General features: G+C 38.2%; 1 protein-coding gene across 5 annotated transcripts in view; it reads right to left on the minus strand.

The window, feature by feature from the left end:
• AXDND1 (axonemal dynein light chain domain containing 1) overlaps positions 1 to 22,072 on the minus strand; it is a 193,985-nt gene that overhangs the window by 49,697 nt on the left and 122,216 nt on the right. For all 5 annotated transcript variants that reach the window (XM_054656308.2, XM_001157492.6, XM_054656307.2 and 2 more), the window contains 2 exons: positions 14,895 to 15,094; positions 13,683 to 13,779 (listed from right to left, as the gene is read on the minus strand). In XM_054656308.2, coding sequence (XP_054512283.1) covers positions 13,683 to 13,779; positions 14,895 to 15,094 — 297 coding nt within the window. The remainder of the gene's footprint in view (positions 1 to 13,682; positions 13,780 to 14,894; positions 15,095 to 22,072) is intronic.

Here is a 22,072-nt window from a genome sequence, read left to right on the forward strand (position 1 = left end):
CTAGAGTGCAGTGGTGCAATCTCGGCTCACTGCAACCTCCGCCTCCTAGGCTCAAATGATCCTCCTACCTTAGCCTCCTGAGCAGCTGAGACTACAGGCATGCCACCATGCCCGGCTAATTTTTGAATTTTCAGTAGAAACGGGGTTTCACTATGTTGGCCAGGCTGGTCTCGAACTGCTGACCTCAAGTGATCCCTTGCCTCAGCCTCCCAAAGTCTGGGATTACAGGTGTGAGCTACTGTGCACAGCCGGCATAAAGGAAGTTAATTGTAGCTGGAAGTCAAGTTTGAAGAGCGCCAGCTAGAGGTCCTCATTTCCATTATGGTAGGTATTTATTTGGCATATTTCCCTCCCATATATTCTCAGCACTGTCAGGTGCTGGTCAATGTGTGTCTTTTTTGTCAGTCTTGGCCTGCTGAAGGATATCTCAGAGGCCCTTCCCAGTAATCTGCCATTTGCTCAGATTATGACTATTCTTCAGTGTATCAGTGACTCTAATTCTAGGTCCTTGGAACAGTAGAGATAGTCAACCTAAAGCACTTGAAAAAAAAAAATCCATCTAGCTTATCTGGCCTGGCTAAGTTTCCAGGCTTTCAGTAGCTGTTCTAGGCTGCAGTAGTTCTTGTATACTCTTACTGGATGCCAGGACTCTGATATAGTGCCTCCAAGTCTCACATGAAGCCTTATAACAAGCAATTCTCATCTCCAAGTGGAGTGGTTGCTATACAATGACATCAGTTTCTGTCTGAAATAGGCACAGGAGCAAGGATTCTCAGAACTGAGTCCTTCTAAAAAATGGCCTCCCGCTGTATGAGGTCAGACTGGATCAAGCTATGCCAGGATCAGGTGGACGGTAAATAATTAGCCCCTGGACTGCCTTAGTACTCTTGGGGAACTAGATAATCCCTATCTGTTTCTGAAGAAGCAATTTACCTAGACTGTTATGGAAAGTGGAGTAAGAATTTATATCAGTAGGGGTGATCAAACTCCAAAAGATGGTTACCTAGGAGATCTTCAATTTTTTTCTGTTTTTCTTTTTTTTCTTTTTTTTTTTGAGATGGAGTTTCGCTCTGTTGCCCAGGCTGGAATGCAGTGGAGCAATCTCGGCTCGGCACAACCTCTACCTCCCGGGTTCAAGGGATTCTCCTGCCTCAACCTCCTGAGTAGCTTGGAGGCACCCACTACCACACCTGGCTAATTTTTGTATTTTTAGTAGAGACACAGTTTCACCATGTTGGCCAGGCTGGTCTCAAACTCCCAACCTCAGGTGATCTGCTTGCCTCAGCCTCCCAAATTGCTGGGATTACAGGCATGAACCACCGCACCTGGCCGAGATCCTCAGTTCTGAACCCTGTCCAGCATCATGCAAATCTCCTTGGCTGGAAAGAAGCCCAAGAAACATTAGCTTGTGGGAAACTCTCACTAATGTCATCCAAATATCAGTCTAGTAGGTCAAATGCTAGAATGTGGCACAAGCCACACAGCATTACCATAGAGCCGCATTAGACAAGGCTTCTCTGGAAAACCATCTTCTTTTCACCTTGTGGGATGTGGATGAGGCCATAGAAATCCCAAAGTCTGATGTCATAAAGATTCATGTACCATAGAGGTTTGTCTAGATCAGGAGAAGATGGTAGCAGTCCAGGATGGTGATGAATTTGAAATAAAAATAACCTTCATGAAGATGGAACTAACCATTTTTTTAAAGAGTACCTCAGTATGGTCTGCTAAGTCCCTTACCATAAACTCGCTTGATATACCCTTGAGAGGCCTCAGGCTTAGAGAAGAGGCATATGCGTTTTCTTAGCAGAAGAAGGCCTTTGCATAGGCTCAGTTACAGCCTTACCTCTGGTGTGAGAGCAGATTCTCAGCCTCCTCTGATAAGACTCCCCCAGTTTATTTATCTGAAATCACTAGAGAACGGTTAGTGAGTGAGAAAGAGCTTAACAGAGGACCAAAGTAGCACTAGTGGAAAGTGTAGGTCCTCAAAGAGATGGTCAGGTTATGGGCATCCAGTCAGGGGATGGGGTGGCGCAGGGCAATGAATGGCCATAGCACAAGGCTTCCACAAAATCTCCTCATCTGGATAATTTTATAAGTCCCTGAACCCTGAAGTTCCCTCAGGAAGGGCTCCTCATGATAGTGTCCTCCATATGGCTATAGCCTTAACTTTTATAGGGAGATACACCTCAAAACATCTTGAAATCCTCATTCCAGATTACCTTTATCTGAAAACCTGGTCTCGCCACACAGAGCTCTACCCACTTTTAGGTAAATGAGGACTAAGTGTGTCATAGAGTTGGCCAGTGGGTCTCCACCACCATCTGTGGCAGGTCCAGCCTGCCAAAATCAGGATCCCCACCACATCCTGGGGTGGACAGAAGAAGGGGCTATTCACAGCAGGCCTGAGAAGGCTTGAACACATTTCTAGAGGTATAGTGTGGGTTCCAAGAGTCTGCTTGGTTCAGAAGTATAACAGCCTGTTGTGAAGAACCCTTCTGAAGCCTTCCCAGAACCAAAATGAGAACTCAGACATTCCATTCAACTCTTAGATGAGAAGTGATATATACCTATAGTAGCATATTTTCAAATAGTAAAATATTATTGCTTCCCTGACATACACCCTAAATGTTCATGGTGTTTTAGTCTTGTAATTTTCTACCACATTAAATTTGGTATTTTAAATTTGGATTTAGCACCTATATATTAATACATAAGATTTATTTTCTCTATACTCATCTGGACTTTTTAAAGGACATTAGTAGCTATGTGAAATAAAATGGGAATACTTTCAGTCGTTATCTATGCTCTTACACTGCTTATATAGCATGGGGATTACCCTACTCCTTGAAAGTCTGCATAATTCTCAGCAAACTATCACAAGGACAAAAAAGCAAACACCGCATGTTCTCAATCATAGGTGGGAATTGAACAATGAGAACACATGGACACAGGAAGGGGAACATCACACTCCGGGGACTGTTGTGGGGTGAGGGCAAGGGGGAGGGATGGCATTAGGAAATATACCTAATGCTAAATGACAAGTTAATGGGTGCAGCACACCAACATGGCACATGTGTACATATGTAACAAACCTGCACATTGTGCACATGTACCCTAAAACTTAAAGTATAATAATAATAAAATAAAATTAAAAATTAAAATTAAAAAAAAAGTCTGAAAAAACCTGTCTGAGGAATCCAGGCAAAATTTTTAGCATTTCTAAAAATTAGTGCATCCAATTTTTCACTGAAAATTGGCCAATTTTCTCCTTCAAGGATTAATGATACTATTTTCCTAGAAAAGTCTCCATCTCCTAGAGATTTAAAATGTATTAGCAAGATGTTGTACATAAAGTTTTTTATAACATAAAAGTTTTTAAACAGTTTTGTAATAGTTATAACTATTAAAAACTGTGAGATCTGTCATACATACAGAGAGACATAAAATAAACATATGCAGTTTAAAGAGAGAATTGCTTCCTACATGCCAGTCCTCATATACCATAATATTCATAATATTTATTCTACTATTTATGGACATTTGAGTTGTTTCCAGTTTGAGGATACTTCTAGAAATAATCTTGGAATATCCTTTTTTTTTTTTTTTTACACAGAGTTTTGCTCTTGTTGCCCAGGCTAGAATGCAATGGCACAATCTCACCTCACCACAACCTCCACCTCCCGGGTTCAAGTGATTCTCCTGCCTCAGCCTCCTGAGTAGCTGGGATTACAGGCATGCGCCACCACACCTGGCTAATTTTGTATTTTCAGTAGAGACAGGGTCTCTCCATGTTGGTCAGGCTGGTCTTGATCTCCCAACCTCAGGTGATCCACCCGTCTCAGCCTCCCAAAGTGCTGGGATTACAGGTGTGAGCCACCACGCCTGGCCAGAATGTTCTTATGTATGTCTCTTAGTCTAGAGCACTTGTGTAAGAGCTTATCTAGTATACTGACAGATGAATAGAATTGTTTGTTGCAAAGTGTGTTGCAACTTTAACAGATAATGTCAACTGATTTCCAAAGTGGATGTACAAATTTATATTCTTACCAGCAGTATAGAAGTACCTGTTGCTCCCCCATTCTTGTTAACACTTGTATTGCCAGACTTTGCAATTTCTTTTTTTTTTTTTTTAGACAGAGTTTTGCTCTTTTGCCCAGGCTGAAGTGCAGTGGTGCAATCTCAGCTCACCACAAACTTTGCCTCCCGGGTTCAAGCGATTCTCCTGCCTCAGCCTCCCCAGTAGCTGGGACTGCTGGTGCGTGCCACCATGCCGGGCTAATTTTGTATTTTTAGCAGAGACAGAGGTTCACCATGCTGGCCAGGCTGATCTTGAACTCCTGACCTCAGGAGATCCGCCCACCTCGGCCTCCCAAATTGCTGAGATTACACGCGTAAGCCACCGCACTCGGCCTAGACTTTGTAATTTTTCCCAGCTTGTTATGTAAGTAGTGATATTAGTTTGTATTTCCCTGATCACTTATGAAATTGAGCAGCTTTTCATAAGTATGTCAACCATTGGGATTTTCTCTTTTGTGAGGTATACATTCAAGCTTTTTGCCCATTTTTCTATTGGGTTGTGTATTTTTATAATATTGATTCCTAGAAGGTCATTTTCTATTCTGGATACTGGTCCTTTGTCAGTTATAAGTGTTGCAAATACATTCTCCCATTTTGTGGATTGTTTTTGTTTTAATGGCATTTTCTTGATAAAAATAATTCTTAAATTTAAGGTAATCAAAATTATGAACCTTTTCCCTTTGAGTTAGTGCTTCTTATCTCTTACTTAAAAAAATATTTTCCTACCCCCAAGATCTTAGATATTATCTTCTAAAAGCTTTATAATTTTGACTTTCACATGTAGGTTTCTAGTCCATTTGGAATTGATTTTTGTGTGAAGTAAAAGTCTCATTTCATCTCTCCTATATAGATAGCCAATATTCCTAGTTTTTGAGTTTTTTTGTTGTTGTTTTGTTTTGTTTTGTTTTAAGACACAGTCTCACTCTGTCGCCCAGGTTGGAATGCAGTGGCGTGATTGGCTCACTGTGACCTCCGCCTTCCCGGTTCAAGCGATTCTCCTGCCTCACCCTCCCCAGTAGCTGGAACTACAGGGGTGCGCCACCACACCTGGCTAATTTTTTTGTATTTTTAGTAGAGATGGGGTTTCACTGTATTAGTCAGGATGGTCTCGATCTCCTGACCTCATGATCCACCCGCCTCAGCCTCCCAAAGTGCTGGGATTACAGGCGTGAGCCACCGCGCCCAGCCCCCTAGTATTTTTAATTGGAAAGTTCATCATTTCCTCATTAATTCTATATGCCATGCTTATATAAAAGGCCATAAATTTTTGGTTCTGTTTTTTGATTCATTGACATAGTTGTCCATCTTTCAACTAACACCATGCTGTTTCAGTTTAGCTTTACAAGAAGTTTAAAATATGGGAGGATGAGTCCTCTCACCTTATTTTCAAAAGTGTGTTAGCTATTCTTGGTTCTCTGAATATCCAAAACAGGTTTTAGAGACAGTTTGTCAAGTTGAAAAAAAAAAACTGTTGGAAACTTGATTGTGACACCTAGATTAGTGCTGTTTAATAGAACTTTCCATAATAATAGAAATGTTCTATATATGTGTGGTCCAATATGATCCCTGGTAGCAACATGTACTATTAAGCACTTAAAATATGGCTAATATGACTGGAGAGGTGAATTTTTAAATTTAAATTAATTCAGCCGGGCATGGTGGCTCACACCTGTAATCCCAGTACTTTGGGAGGCTGAGATGGGTGGATCACTTGAGACCAGGAGTTCAAGACCAGCCTGGCCAACATGGCAAAACCCTGTCTCTACTAAAAATACAAAAATTAGCCAGGTATGGTGGCCTGTGCCTGTAATCCTGGCTACTCAGGAAGCTGAGGCACTAGAATCTCTTGAACCTGAGAGGCAGAGTTCAAGAGAGCTGACATCGTGCCACTGCACTCCGGCCTGGGCAACAGAGCCAGATTCTGTCTCAAAAAATAAAAATAAAAATAAATTAATTCAAATGTGAATAGCAATATGTGGCTAGTGGCTACTGTACTGGACAGGATCACTACATAGCATTCTGAGGAGAATTGACATCTTTACAATATACAGTCTTTCAGTTCATGAACATGGTGTATCTTCCACTTAGGTCTTTTAATGTTTCTCAAATAAAGTTTGAAATATACTCCAGAAAGAAACTGATCAACCTTTATTAGATTTATTCCTAAGTACTTTATAATTTTGAAATTATTATAAATATTACCTTTTTCATGTTTCATTTTAGAACTACTTAATGCTGGCAGGCAATACACATGCGCGCACACACACACACACACACACACACACACACACATAATGTACCCTGCAATTAATGGCTATATATATATATGTGTGTGTGTGTGTGTGTGTGTGTGTGTGTGTGTGTGTGTGTGTGAGACCCCTCTCATTTACTGCTGGATTTGATTTGCCTGTATTTTGTTTAGGACTTTTGTATTCCATGTGAGACTGGTCTATAATTTCCCTTTCTTGAACAATCCCTTTTGGGTTTGTGTATAAAATGTATTCCCTCTTCTTTAGACCCTGAAAGAGTCTGTATAAGAACAGAATTATTTATTTCTTAAATGTTTGATAGGGCTTTCTGTTGAAGCTGTCTATACTTAGAGCATCTTTTGGGGGAAGATTTTTGACGAATTCCTTTAATGATTATAGGACTACTTGGGTTTTTAATTTATTCTCAAGTCTTCTGGGTTATATTTATTTGTCCATTTCATCTAAATTTTCAAATGTTTGTGATAATGTCCTTCATAATCTCTTCCTACCATCTTTCTAATGTCTGAATCATCTGAGTTACTCATTCCTGAAATAATTTTTTGCATCTTTTTGTCTTAATTAATCTTGCCAAAAGCTTCCCAATTTTAGTCTTTTAGCAGACCAATTTTGGGCTCTCTTGATCATCTCCTTTTAGTCAGGTATTCAAAAACATATGATACACCCATTTAAAGTGTATAATTCAATGGTTTTTAGTTATTCACAAAGTTGTGCAACATCGCTGCAATCTATTCCTAGAATATTTTCATCAGGCCCCAAGAAAGCCTGTACCTGTTAGCAGTTGTTCATTTCCCATTCCTCCCCCTCCTTTACAAGCTCCAGGCAGCCACTAATCTTTCTGTCTCCATAGATTTGCCTATTCTGGGCATTTTACGTGAATAAAATAATACAATATGAGGTCTTTTGAAATATTTTATGTGAATAAAATAATATGTGGTCTTTTGAAACATCACAATATATTACTGACTTCTTTCACTCAGCATGTTTTCAAGGTTCTTCCATGTCGTTGCATGTATCAGTACTTCTTTTTTTACTGCCAAATAATGTTCTATTATATAAATATACTGCATTTTGTTTATCTAGTCAGCAATTGATGGACATTTAGGTTGTTTCCAGTTTGGGTCTATTATTGTTTGCTCTTGTGAATAGCACAGCAGTGAACATGTGAATGCGTATGTCTTTTTGGTAGAATGATTTATTTTCTTTTGGTGTGTACACACTAATGGGATTGCTGTGTTGAACTGTAGCTCTGTTTTAAGTTCTTTGAGAAATCTCCAGACTGCTTTCCACGATGGCTAGACTAATTTACATTCCCAACAACAGTGAATAACAGTTTTCCTTTTTCTCTGCAGCCTCACTAGCATCTGTTGTTTTTTTTTTGACTTTTTATAAGCTATTCTGACTGGTGTAAGATGGTATCTCATTGTGGTTTTGATTTGTATTTACTTGATGATTAGTGATGCTGAGAATTTTTTCATATGTTTGTTGGCCACTGTGTATCTTCTTTTGCGAAATATCTGTTCATATCCTTTGCCCATTTTTAAGTGGGTTATTTGGTTTTTGCTTGTTGATTTGTTTGAGTTCCCTATAGATTCTAGATATTAGGCCTTTGTCAGACACATAGTTTACAAATATCTTCCCCCATTTTGGAGGTTTTCCATTTTTCCAATGACAGTTTCCTTTCTGTGCAGATGTTCTTTAATTAGGACCCACTTGTCTATTTTTGTTTTTGTTGCTACTGCTTTTGGAGATTTCGCCAAAAATTATTTGCCAAGGTCAATGTCAAGAAGAATATTTTCTAGTCTTGTTTTCCAGGATTTTTATAGTTTGATGTCTTACATTTAAATCTTTAATCCAGTTATCCCAGCACCATTTAATGAATAGGGAGTCTTTTCCCCCTTGCTAGTTTTTGTCAGCGTTGTTGAAGATCAGATGGTTGGTAGGTGTGAGGCTATATTTCTAAGTTTTCTATTATGTTCCATTAGTCTACATGTCTGTTTTTGTACCAGTACCATGCTGTTTTGTTTACTTTATTATATAATTTGAAGTAAGGTAGTGTGATGCCTCCAGCTTTGTTCCTTTTGCTCAGGACTGCTTTGGCTATTTGGGCTCTCTTTCAGTTCCATATGAACTTTTAATATTTTTTTCAAATTCTGTGAAGAATGACATTGATAGTTTGATAGGAATAGAACCGAATTTATAAACTGCTTTGGGCAGTATGGCCATTTTTATGATATTGATTCTTCTTATCCATGAGCATGAAATGTTTTTCCATTAATTTGTGTCATCTCTGATTTCTTTCAGCAGTGTTTTGTAGTTCTCCTTGTAGACGCCTTTCACCTCCTTGGCTAGATGTATTCCTAGGTATTTGATTTTCTTGTGGCTATTGTAAGTGGAATTGTATTCTTGACTTCACTCTCAGCCTGGACATTATTGGTGTATAGAAATGCTATTGCTTTTTGTATATTGACTTAGTATCCTAAACTTTACTAAAGTCGTTTATCAATTCTAGGAGCCTTTTGGCAGAGTCTTTAAGACTTTCTAGGTATAGAATCCTATCATCAGCAAAGAGAGATAGCTTGACTTCTTCTTTTCCTATTTGGAGGCCTTTTATTTCTTTCTCTTGCCTAACTGCTCTGGCTAGGACTTCCAGAGCTATGTTCAATAGGAATAGTAAGACTGGGCATCCTTGTCTTGTTCCAGTTCTCAAGGGGAATGGTTCAAGCTTTTGCCCTGAATTCAGTACGATGTTGGCTATCGGTTTGTCATAGATGGCTCTTATTATTTTGAGGTATATTCCTTCAATGTCTAGTCTGTTGAGGGTTTTTATCATGAAAGGATATTGGATTTTATTGAAAGCTTTTTCTGGGTCTATTGAGATGCAGTGTTAAGAGAATAATTTCATAATGATAGAGTCAGTTCACTCTAAATGTATTTGCACCTAATAACATAGCTTCAAAATACATGAAGCAAAAACTGATAGAACTCCAAGAAAATAAACAAAACATAATTATAGTCAAGGTTTCAATACTCCTCTCTGAATAATTGATGGATCAAGTAGACAGAAAATCAACAAGGATATAGGACACTTAAATAAGACTATCAACCAATTTGATTTGAACTCCATCAATAACAGAATATTCTTCTCAATTGTACATGGAACAGTTACCAAGACAGATAATGTTCTAGGTTCTCAAACAAGTCTCAATACATTGGAAAGGATGTAAGTGGTACAAAATATGTTCTCTGACTACAATGAAATCATATTACAAATCAATAGCAGAAGAGCTCTGGAAAATACTCAAATATTTGGGAACTAAATATACTTCTAAATAACCCACGGATGAACGAAGAATGCAAAATGGATATTAAAATGTATTTTAAATGGAATTAAAATGAAAACACAACATATCAAAATCTGTGAGATGCAGCTAAAACAGAAAGTTTGTACTACTAAATGCCTACGGGGGTATGGGGGAGGAGGTAAAAAGGTCTCAAATCAATAATCTCAGCTACACTTTAAGAAACCAGAAAATGAAGAGCAAATTAAACCCAGAATAAGTAAGAAAATATAAACAATAAAGACTAGACTGGAAATTAAGGACGTAGAAAACAGAAAACTTGTGGAGAAAAATCAATGAAAGCAAAATCTGGTTCTTTGAGATCAAGAAAATTGGACAATCTTTGTGTAGATTCATGAAAACAAAAAGAGAGAGGCTTCAAAATTTCCATAACAGAATGAGACAGTGGACATCCTACAATTATTAAAAGAATAATAAGGGAATATTGTGAGCAATTGCATGACAATAAACTAGACAACTTAGATGAAATCACAAATTCCTTACAAGTCCAAAGCTCACTCAAGAAAAGGAAATAATAGCTCTATATGTGATAAATGTATTTAAACTTGTTAAAGAAATTAGATAGCTCTATATTTGTTAGTTAAAAACTTTCCCACAATGCCCAGATGCTTCACTGGTGAATTCTACCAAACATTTATGGAAGAAATAAACAATTCTACACATATTATTTCTAAAACAGAAGAGTAAGAAACACTTCTTAACTCATTTTAAAAGGCCAGCATTACCCTGATATCAAAACCAAACAAAGATATTACAAAACAAAACTATTTAATAAATATCCCTTATGAACATCAGTGCAAAAATTCTAAACAATCAATCAATTGAATTTGCAACATATAAGAAGGACAATACATCATGATCAAGTGGAGTTTATTCCAGGAATACAATACTGGTTTAACATTCAATTTAAAAATCAATAAATGTAATTCACCATATTAACGCACTAAAAAAGACAACTCATGAGCATCTCAATAGATGCAGCGAAAGGATTTGATAACATCCAACATCCATTACTGACTAAAAAAAAAAAAAAAAATTTTCAGCAAACATGAAAGAAGAATTTCCTCAATCTAATAAAGGGTATCTATAAAAAAAACCTATAGCTAGCATTATACTTAAAGATGACCAATTAATACTTTTTCCCTAAGATGGACCAAGGCAAGGATATCTGCTCTCATTACTTTTTCAACCTAGTATTATACAGTCTTATTAGTGCAATAAGGCAAGAAAAAGAAAAAATATATACAGATTGGAAAGGAAGAAATAAAACTGTCCCTATCTGCAGATAAGATGACTGCATGACTGTGTATTAAAAATCCCAAAGAATCTGAAAAAAAACAAAATAAAAAAAATTCTTAGAAGGAATAAGTGAATTCAGCAAGGTTACAGGATATGAGATTAATGTACTAAAACCCCATTGTAATTCTATATATTAGCAATGAATAATCAGAAATTGTAATTATAAAATAATACCATTTATAGTAGCACCAAAATATGAAATACTTAGGGATAAATCTCACAAACTATATGTAAGATCTATACACTGAAAACTATAAAACTTTGCTTAAAGAAATAAAGACAAACAAATGAAGAGATAGACCATGTTCACAGATTTAAAGACTCCATATTGTTAAGATATCAATTCTCCACAAACTGATCAATAGATATAATATCAATTAAAATCCCAGCAAGGTTTCTTGAGGAAATTGATAGGCTAATTATAAAATATGGAAAGCAAAGGACCTAGAATAGCCTGATCTTGAAAAAAAACAAATTTGGAGGATTTATATTACCTGATTTTAAAACTTATTACAAAACAATAGTAATGAAGGCAGTTTGGAGACGGTGACAATGTTGACAAATGGATCAACAGAACACAACAGAATGTCCAGAATAATACCAAGACATATATGGTTAAAAGGTTTTCAATCAAGATACAAAGGCATCTCAATAGAGAAAGTACAGCCTTTTCAGCAAATGGTGCTAAAACAAGGGATATCCAAATGCCACAAAATGAACTTGAATCCAACCCCAGCACCATATTTTTAAAAGTTAACTCAAAGTGGGTCATAGACTTGAATATAATGCCTAAAACTCTAAAACTTCTAGAAGAAAACATAGGAGAAAATCTTTATGATGTTGTTATGCAAAAATTTCTTTAGATAGAATACCAAAAGCAAGGTCTATAAAAGAAAAAAAATCAGAGATTGAACTTCATCAAAATTAAGAACTTCTCTCTTTGAAAGACACTATAACTGGGCATGAGGTTCATGTCTGTAATCCTGGCTACTCTGGAGACTGAGGTGGGAAGATCACTTAAGCTCAGGAGTTCAAGTCCAGCCTACGCAACATAGTAAAATACTATCTTAGGAAAAAAAAAAGACAAATCACAGACTGAGAGAAGATATTTTAAAATCATGTATCTGATAAAAGACTTGGTATCGAGAAAAAAACAGCTGTCTAAACTCAATAATAAGGAAACAAACAAATCAATACTAAACAGGTCAAAGATTTGAACAGACATTACACCACAGAAAATACATGGATTACAAATACACACATGAAAAGAAGTTCAACATCATTGGTCATTAAGAAAATGCAAATTAAAACCACAATAACATCCCACTACTCACTTATTAGAATGTATAATTTTAAAAGACTGACTATATCAGCCAGGCGCAGTGGCTCACACCTGTAATCCCAGCACTTTGGGAGGCTGAGGAGGGCGGATCACTTGAGGTCAGGAGTTTGAGACCAGCCTGGTCAACACGGTGAAACCCCATCTCCACTAAAAATACAAAAATTAGCCCGGCATAGTGGTGCACGCCTGTAGTCCCAGGTATTCAGGAGGCTTAGGAAGCAGAATTGCTTGAACCCAGGAAGCGGAGGTTGCAGTGAGCCAAGATCATGCCACTGCACTCCAGCCTGGGCAACAGAGCGAGACTCCATCTCAAAAAAAATTTTAAAAAGACTGACTATATCAAGTGTCAGTGAGTATGTAAAGCAACTGGAACTCTCAGATACCGCTGGCAAGAGTGTAAAAATGGTTTAAACACCTTTTAAGAAATTGATATATCATATTTGTACATATTTTGGAGTACATGTGATATCTTGATGCATGTGTACAATGTGTAAAGATCAAAGCAGGGTAACAGGGGTATCCATCACCTCAAACATTTATCTTTTCTTTGTGTTGGAGATAGCCAATTCTTCTCTTCTAGCTATTTTGAAATATACAGTGAATTATTGTTAACTATAATTTCCCTAATGTACTATTGAATACTAGAGCTTATTCCTTCTACCTAACTGCACTTTTGTACCCATTAGCCACTTTGGAAGGCAGTTTGACCATTTCTTTAAAAGTTAAACACACACATTCCATGTGACTCAGCCATTCCATTCCTAGATATCAACCCAAGAGAAGTGAAAGTATACATCCATTCAAAGACTTACATATGAATATGCACTGAAGTTATCTAGTAATAATTTAAAACTGGAAACAATTCAAATGCATATCAACAGAGACTAAATAAATTGTGTCTATCCATACAATGAAATATTACTCAGCACTAAAAAGCATAAGTGGTTGATAAAAGCAACAATATGTGTGAATCTCTAAGTAATCATGCTTAGTGAAATAAGTCAGAGAAAAAAAGTATATTCTTTATAATTCCATTTTTATAAATTCTAGAAAGTAAAAAAAATCTTTGGTGTTAGATAGTAGATCAGACATTGGTGACAAGATGAGGCTGGAAGGATAAATAAAAGAGGAGTACAAGGAAACTCTGGGTGTGTTTGATATGTTCCCTATTTTTCATCTTTATTAATTGTTTTTATGAGTATGTGCATATTTTAGAACTTATAAGATTGTATTCTTTAAATATGTGAGCTTGTTGTACATCAATTGAACCTCAAAAATCTGATAAAAACAAACAAAACAAAAACAAAACTAAGGGGAAGACAGAGTTATTACCTTCAACTTATCCACCTCATAAAGGTCTTCAGTAGCATTTTTGTGTAAGTTAGTGGATTTACTCACAGCCATTGCTGTTACCATCCCTTTGCAACAACTGCAAAAAGGGGGAAAAAAAGAAAAAGAAAAAGAGCACATACACACTCAGCATAACCTATTTATTGCTGGTTCTTCTTCTAAGTGTTTAAAATTTTAAAAATCCAGACAAAGTGGAAGTTCACCATAATAATTCAGCTACTGACTCACCAAGGAGAATAATTTGTCTCCTCAATTTCTTACCCTTGTCCTCCTTCTCCCTTCCATCCCTCTTATTCTTGACCCTTAGTAATACTGAATTGAAATGAAGGGAAAATTTGCTTAGAATGCAAAAGCTACTTCCTGAATTTAAAGTAATGATAGCATCAAGCTTGCATCTTAGTTAATAGATTACAATTTTCCAGACTTCATCTTTATTCAGTGGAAATCTTCTAGCTTTTCAGATATAAGGGTTTGTGGGTTGTTTTTTTTTCTTCTTCCATTTTGTAAAAAGAAGTTTTGGTTGGCATTTAGTGAAGCACATAAAAGTATACATTCAGGGCTGGGCATGGTGGCTCATGGCTGTAATTCCAGGACTTTGGGAGGCCAAGGTGGGCAGATCACTTGAGATCAGGAGTTCGAGACCAGCCTGGCCAACATGGCAAAACTCTACCTCTACTAAAAATACGAAAATTACCCAGGCATCGTGGTGCATGCCTGTAAATCCCAGCTACTCAGGAGGCTGAGGCACAAGAATCTCTTGAGCCTGGGAGGTGGAGGCTGCAGTGAGCCGAGATCACGCTACTACATTCTAGCCTCGGTGACAGAAGAAAACTCTGTCTAAAAAAATACATGACAGTACACAAGAAACTACAATATTCTTCTTAAATCCACTCCCTCACCAGTATGTGCAAAAGTGTAAGATGTGTCTTATTTATGCAAGAAAGTGAGTCCTTTTTTCCTAATTCTTACTCCCACATACACACACTTCTCATCCTGCCCGTGCCAACAGTTTTCAAAAGAAAAACCAAAATCTCATATTATAACTGCTCACAGTGTTAAAGCTAGTTGAAAAACTGAACTAGTATTTCTTTCAAGGTTTTAAAATAACTCCTATTGCTACTACTTCACTGTCTCTTCTCTGTTATATGTGACATTCAATTCTTCAAAAGGGCAACAATAAAATAACCACTTCACCTGCTCAAATAGCTGGAGTATTGGTACAACTTCCTTGTCAGTTCAATCGCATCTAGCTCCAATCGCGCAACTCCTATATCATGTTTCTCAGCACTTTCCTCCTCCAACTTCAGGAGACAGTCTTGGTCAGTAAAGTTGGGTATCATTAAAATCAGCAAGTTTACCATCCACTGGATCATAGATATATGTAACTCATCCATCTGTTAAAAAATGAGTATAATACAAATGACCCACTTTAAATAAATCAAACAGTAAAAATCACACCAAATTTTAAAATAGAAATGATCGTGCCTGTGTCCAACTTTCAACATTATAATTCTTAATGAAATCAAGTCATCAGCTAGCATGACCCTATTTTCTTTTGCTCACTACATGACATTAAGCTACTCTCTTCTTTTTATTGATATTTATTTATTTAATTTTTTTGAAACGGGGTGTCACTCTGTTGCCCAGGCTGGAGTGCAGAGGCATAATCATAGCTCTCTGCAACCTTGACCTCCCCAGGCTCAGGTGATCCATCCATCTTAACCTCCTGAGTAGCTGGGACTACAGGCACACGCACCACCATGCCTGGCTAAGTTTTGTGTTTTTTGTAGAAATGGGCTTTCACCATGTTGCCCAGGCCGAACTTGAACTGCTGGGATGAAGCAATCTGCCCACCTCAGCCTCCCAAAGTGCTAGGATTACAGGCGTGAACCACACGCCCAGCCACTGATCTCTTCTTTAGCCTGGCCATAGATAATAACCTGTGAGAACCTACAATTCTCAAATTGCACATCAAGGCATTCCAGGGCTCCACAGCAAACTCACAAGGATGCCATAGGATTTTAAATTGAGGGAAATAACAGTAATATGTAACATCTACCAGACACAGCATGAACTTAACACAATTCACAGTTTTCAACTTTAGATGCCCTATATTAATTTTGATGACATCATATCTTTTTGAAACTGGTTTGATTGGTGGTTGTGTGATAAAAAAAAAAAAAAAAAGTACTGTGTGAAAATTAACATGGAACAGGAAATGAAGGTGGTAACGTCCAATCTGATTCCAAGGTCAGAGAAGCTGTACCATGCCAAAAGTACATGCCTTACATTGGTAAGTGGTATTGATTAAATGAGAATAAAATAAAATGTTTTTTCTTTCAATGTATGTGTAGTACTTTTCCAAATGGTTAATAAATTGTTAGGACATTAAATATTTAGTAAGCGGTTTGAACCTACCTACTTAATAAACTTAACTGTGAGGTATTTCTTTTGGCTTAGGAGTGTGAAAATATTGAAACCCAAAGGGCACTGTGAATAGAGAAAGTTTAAGAACCTCTGCATGACAGTATTTGCTGAGGCTAGGTCCCAGAAATAAAATGCAGAAAACCTGTATGCAAAATTCAGACACACCATACTTTTCAAATACCCTACTCCCTTTCTCTGTTTGGTTAGTTCTGGAGTATTTCTCTAGGCTTAAACATGATCTACTCTGAGAAGACTTACCAGTTTCCACTGGCTCTAATTTGCTCCCTTTCCCATGTTTTTACAGTACTTTGTATATATCTCTGTTATAGTCATTTGCACATCTATCTCCTCAATTAACCTGTCTGTAAGACATGAGCCATCAACTTATCCCTGCATACCACACAGTACTTATCAGGGAGTAAGTTCTTAGTAAATGTTTCTTGAATGAATGAATAAAAATAAAATGTAGTAGCCTAGGCCGGGCGCGGTGGCTCACACCTGTAATCTCAGCACTTTGGGAGACCGAGGCAGGCGGATCACGAGGTCAGGAAATCGAGACCATCCTGCCTAACATAGTGAAACCCAGTCTCTACTAAAAATACAAAAAATTAGTCGGGCGTGGTGGTGGGCGCCTATAGTCCCAGCTACTCGGAGGCTGAGGCAGGAGAATGGCTTGAACCCGGGAGGCGGAGCTTGCAGTGAGCCGAGACGGTTCCACTGCACTCCAGCCTGGGCGACAGAGCGAGACTCCGTCTCAAAAAAAAAAAAAAAAAAAGAAAAGTAGTAGCCTATCCAATAAAAACCCAAACTTCCTGCTTCTTGATTCAGACGGGAAGGTTGTTAATGACCTAAAGCAACGTTGATTAATGTATTTGACACCTGAATTTATGTATCAGGAAAAGGGGCAACCTTTCCTGAGAAAGAGTTAAAAAGGCAAGTCTTTTTCACAAGAAAAAGATACTACTTCCTTACATATTCTACTAGCTATGTCCCTGCTGCTTCTCTGTGAAAATACATAAATTCCTAACTATTATTTCATATACCAATGGCCTAGATTATACTATCATTGAAATAACTCATTTTTGCTTACATAAAATATTAATCAATCCTTGGACTATCCTTAGGAAATAAGCACAAATAGATGTTATTATCTTAATTTAAAAGTTGTATTAGAGAGATTAAATGGTAGAATCAAGGTCAAACAATAAATCATAGGTGAATTTAAAATTAAAATAAATTAAAAACAAAGAATATCTTTTACTTTCCTAAAGATACGTAATTCTTTTTAATGAGATGGAAAGTGAATATAATTTTTGTACTAAAATATAGATTTACTGTGATTCTTATACAAAATTCTTAAAAGACATTTTAAGATGAATTGACTGCTTTTCTTTTGTGAAAAGACTTCTTCCAAATTTACTAATCTTTTCAGGGATAACAAGTGAGTAATTAGCCACTTCTTAGCTGATATTAAGAAATAAATGAGCCGGGTGTGGTAGCTCACACCTGTAATCCCAGCACTTTGGGAGGTCGAGACAGGTGGATCATGAGGTCAGGAGTTCAAGACCAGCCTGGCCAAGATGGTGAAACCCTGTCTCTACTAAAAATACAAAAATTAGCCTGGTGTGGTGGCACGCGCCTGTAATTCCAGCTACTTGGGAGGCTGAGGCAGGAGAATCACTTGAACCCAGGAGGCAGAGGTTGCAGTAAGCTGAGAACGTGCCACTGCAGTCCAGCCTGGGTGACAGAGCGAGACTCCATTTCAAAAAAAAAAGAAAGGGAGAGAGAGAAAGAAAGAAAGAGAGAGAGAGACAGAGAGAGGAAAGAAAGAAAGAAAGAAAGAGAGAGAGAGAGAAAGAAAGAAAGAAAAAGAAAGAAAGAAAGAGAGAGAGAAAGAAAGATAGATCAGGCCAGGTATGGTGGCTCATGCCTGTAATCCCAGCACTTTGGGAGGCCAAGGTGGGAGGATTGCCTGAGCTCAAGAGTTCAAGACCAGCCTGGGCAATTTGGTGAAACCCCATCTCTACAAAAACCAACCAACCAAACAAACAAAAAAACCCACACACATACTTAATTTGTCCCTTTCAAATATATGTGAAATTTAACAATGAGCAAAAGAAACTTATACTATGGAGAAGTTGTTTTGAGAATGAATAGGAGGAAATATTTCCATCTTGGTGTGAGTTTGTTGCTAAAAATGAAACACAGCTCACCTTTTAAAAGTCTAAAATCTACATATATATAAAATCTGGAAGTATGTTTCTAATCTTTTTAAAAATCTTAGAAATAAAGCATTTCAATTGGCTGGGAACACTTTGTTAAAATATAGGAATGCTACACTGTCTAATGTTTTAGACAACTGTGAAAACAACTGATTGACATTATGATAGATGGAAAAAATTACTAGTTAATTTTAAAAAAAACCTTTGCATAACTGATTGACGGAATTGAAATTTCTTTCTCTTTTTTTTTTTTTTTTTTTTGAGACATGGTCTCACTCTGTTTCACAGGCTGGAGTGCAGTGGCACAATCATAGTTTAGTGCATCCTTGACCTCCCAGGCACAAGCGATCCTCTCACCTCAGCCTCCCAAGTAGTTGGGACTATAGGTGTGTGCCACCATGCCCGGCTAATTGTTTTATTTTTTGTAGAGATGAGTTCTCACTGTGTTGACCAGGTTGGTCTTAAATTCCTGGGCTTAAAGCAATCCTCCCACCTTGGCCTTACAAAGTGCCGAGTTACAGGCATGAGCCATCACGCCTGGCCTGATTGATGGAAATGAAAAGTGAATATTATCATTCCAATGATGTATTTCTTCAATTTGGATTCATGTTTCTTTCTGAGCTATCATTTCAGCAGTGACTGCCATTAAAAATTAGTATTGAAGGAAACTGAATTTAGAAGCAGACCTTCAAATAGCTTTATAATCACAAGTTTAATCTGCAATTTAAACCTGCAATTATAAAAAATCATGAAGCTTGTTCAATCAGTTTTTTGAACCATTACCAAAAATCATTTTTAAATATTGTTAATTTCATACCATTTGGCTTTCTGTATATGTTTTATAATGTACCAAACATGTCAATTGAGTAATTTTTGCATGCAAATCAGAAATAGTAAGTTAGAAAGGCTTGCTCAAAGACTTTTTGCTAATAGAGGTACATAATAAAAAACGTTTAGTGACCAGTGTTTTAGACAGCCAAGCAGCACAGGTAAAATGAAGTAAGGAGGCAAAGGAAAAACAATGACAAAAAAACTGGAGATAAGAACATGGATCAGGAGGGAAAATGAATGTCTGTTTTTTCTGAAATTAGAATAGCAACTCTTGTTTTTACAGTTTTCCATTTGCTTGGTAGATTTTTCTCCATCCTTTTACTTGGAGACTTTGGATGTCACTGCATGTGAGACAGGTCTCTTGAAGACAGCAAACTATTAGGTTTTGTTTCTTTATCCAACTTGCCACTCTGTGCCTTTTAATTGGGGCATTTAGCCCATTTATGTTCAAGGTTAGTATTGATATGTGTGGATTTGATCCTGTCATCATGTTGTTAGCTGGCTACTATGCAGACTTGTTTGGTTGCTTTATAGTAGTCTAAATACCCAAGTGTGTATTTGTCGTGGCTGGTAATGGTCTTTCTTTTCCATATTTAGCACTCTCTTCAGGACCTCCTGTAAGGCACATCTGGTCACAAAAAATTCCCTCAGCATTTGTTTGTCTAAAAAGGATCTCATTTCTCCTTTGCTTATGAAGCTCAGTTTGGCTAGATATGAAGTTCTTGTTTGGAATTTCTTTTCTAAGAATGCTGAACGTAAGCCCACAATTTCTTTTGGCTTGTAGGATTTCTGCTGACATGTCTGCTGTTAGCCTTATGGAGTTTGCTTTGCAGGTGACCTGCCCCTTCTCTCTACCTGCCTTTAACATTTTTTCTTTCATTTCAACCTTGGAGAATCTGATGACTATGTGTCTCATGGATGGTCTTATTTTGTAGTATTTTTCAGGGGCTCTCTGCATTTCCTGAATTTGAATGTTGGCCCCTTTAGTGAGGTTGTGAAGATTTTCATGGATGATACCCTGAAATATGCTTTCCAAATTGCTTGGTTTCACTCTCTCTCTTTCAGGAATGCCAATGAGTTGTATATTTGATATTTTTACATAATTTCATATTTCTCAGAGGTTTTGTTCATTCATCTTTATTGTTTTTTCTTTATTTTTGTCTGACTGAATTATTTCAGAGAACCAGTCTTCAAACTCTGAGATTTTTTTCCTCAGCTTGGTTGATTCTGCTGTTAATACTTGCAATTGCATTATGAAATTCTTGTAGTGTGTTTTTCATTTCTATCAGGTTAGTTTTGTTTTGTTTTTTTTTTTTTTTGAGACAGAGTTTTGCTCCTGTTGCCCAGGCTGGAGTGCAATGGCATGATCTTGGCTCACTGCAACCTCCGCCTCCCGAGTTCAAGTGATTCTCCTGCGTCAGCCTCCTGAGTAGCTGGAATTACAGGTGCCCACCACCATGCCTGGCTAATTTTCTGTATTTTTAGTAGAGATGGGGTTTCACTATGTTGGCCAGGCTGGTCTCGAACTCCTGACCTCAGTCGATCCACCCACCTCAGCCTCCCAAAGTGCTGGGATTACAGGCATAAGCCACCGCGCCTGGTGGTTCTTTCTTATAATGGCATTTCATCTATCAGCTCCTGTATCATTTTATTGTAATCCTTAGATTCTTTGGATTGAGTTTCAACTTTCTCTTGTATGTTGATGATCTTTGTTCCTATACATATTCTGAATTCTATTTCTGTCATGTCAGCCTGGTTAAGAAATATTGCTGGGGAACAGTGTGGTCGTTTGGAGGTGAGAAGACACTCTGGCTTCTTGAGTTGCCAGAGTTCTTGTGCTGGCTCTTTCTGATCTTTGTGAGCTGATGTTCCTTCAGTCTTTGAAGTTGCTGTCCTTAGAATGCATTTTCTTTTGTCTTTCCTCCTCTTTGACATCCTTGGAGGTTTGATTCAGGTATAAGTTGGGTTCAGTCAACCTGCTTCATTTCTGGAAGATTTTAGGGGTCCAAGGCTCAGCTTAGGCCTTCTGGACTGCATGCTCTAACTCTAGGGTCTGGTATCAGGTCCCCAGCTTTGTTATCTGGCCCCTCAAGGTTAGGAACCTACTGTATTGGAAGAGCCAAGGTGTTCCCAGACCACTGGTCACAACACTCCAATGGGTGATGCCAGCCAAAGCAATTCATTAGGTGGTGACAGCGGGATCCGTGCTTGTTTACACATGCCAGGAGCAGCAGCAGTGCAGCAGGGTGCGTGCTCATCAGCTGTGGTGGGGCACTAATGAGGGCAGGGATGTGGACATTTGCAGTGGTGGCAGTGCAGCATGTTGCAGGGGGTAGCCCACCAATGTCCCTATGCATGTTCACACATGGGGGCAGAGTGCTGGCAGGTGCAGGACTGGTAACCTCTGTGCACATACTCGCACAGGCAGCAGTGGCTGCACAAGGTGGGAGGCAGGTCTGCTGGCATCCATGTGTAGTTTCATGCCAGCAGCACTGTTGGCACAGTGGCGGGGCAATGGCAGGCACAAGGTTAGCAGTCTCTGTACCCATGAACACTCCAATGGCAATGGCAGTGCAGGACAGAGTGTGGGGCCACTGGTCTCCTTGCATACCTTTGCATTGGTTATGGGGTGGGGAGTGTGATGCACTCACAGTGGCAGCAGTTGGCATGGTAGGGTGCATGTGCACATGTGCGCTGGTGGGGAAGGAGGGGCAAGGTCTGAATACATGCAACCACACTAGCAAAGCAATGTAGGGGGTGGTCATGGGTGAGTGCACACTGGCAAATGGCATGGGGGAGGCTGTGATGGGTAGAGTACATGGGCGGGCTGGTGCTCATTAGGTGGGGGTGCTCTGCTGGAGCTCTCCAATGGTCAGGCATGGTCTGCCAGTA

Source organism: Pan troglodytes, chromosome 1 (assembly GCF_028858775.2).
Source record: "Pan troglodytes isolate AG18354 chromosome 1, NHGRI_mPanTro3-v2.0_pri, whole genome shotgun sequence".
Classification (NCBI taxonomy): domain Eukaryota; kingdom Metazoa; phylum Chordata; class Mammalia; order Primates; family Hominidae; genus Pan; species Pan troglodytes.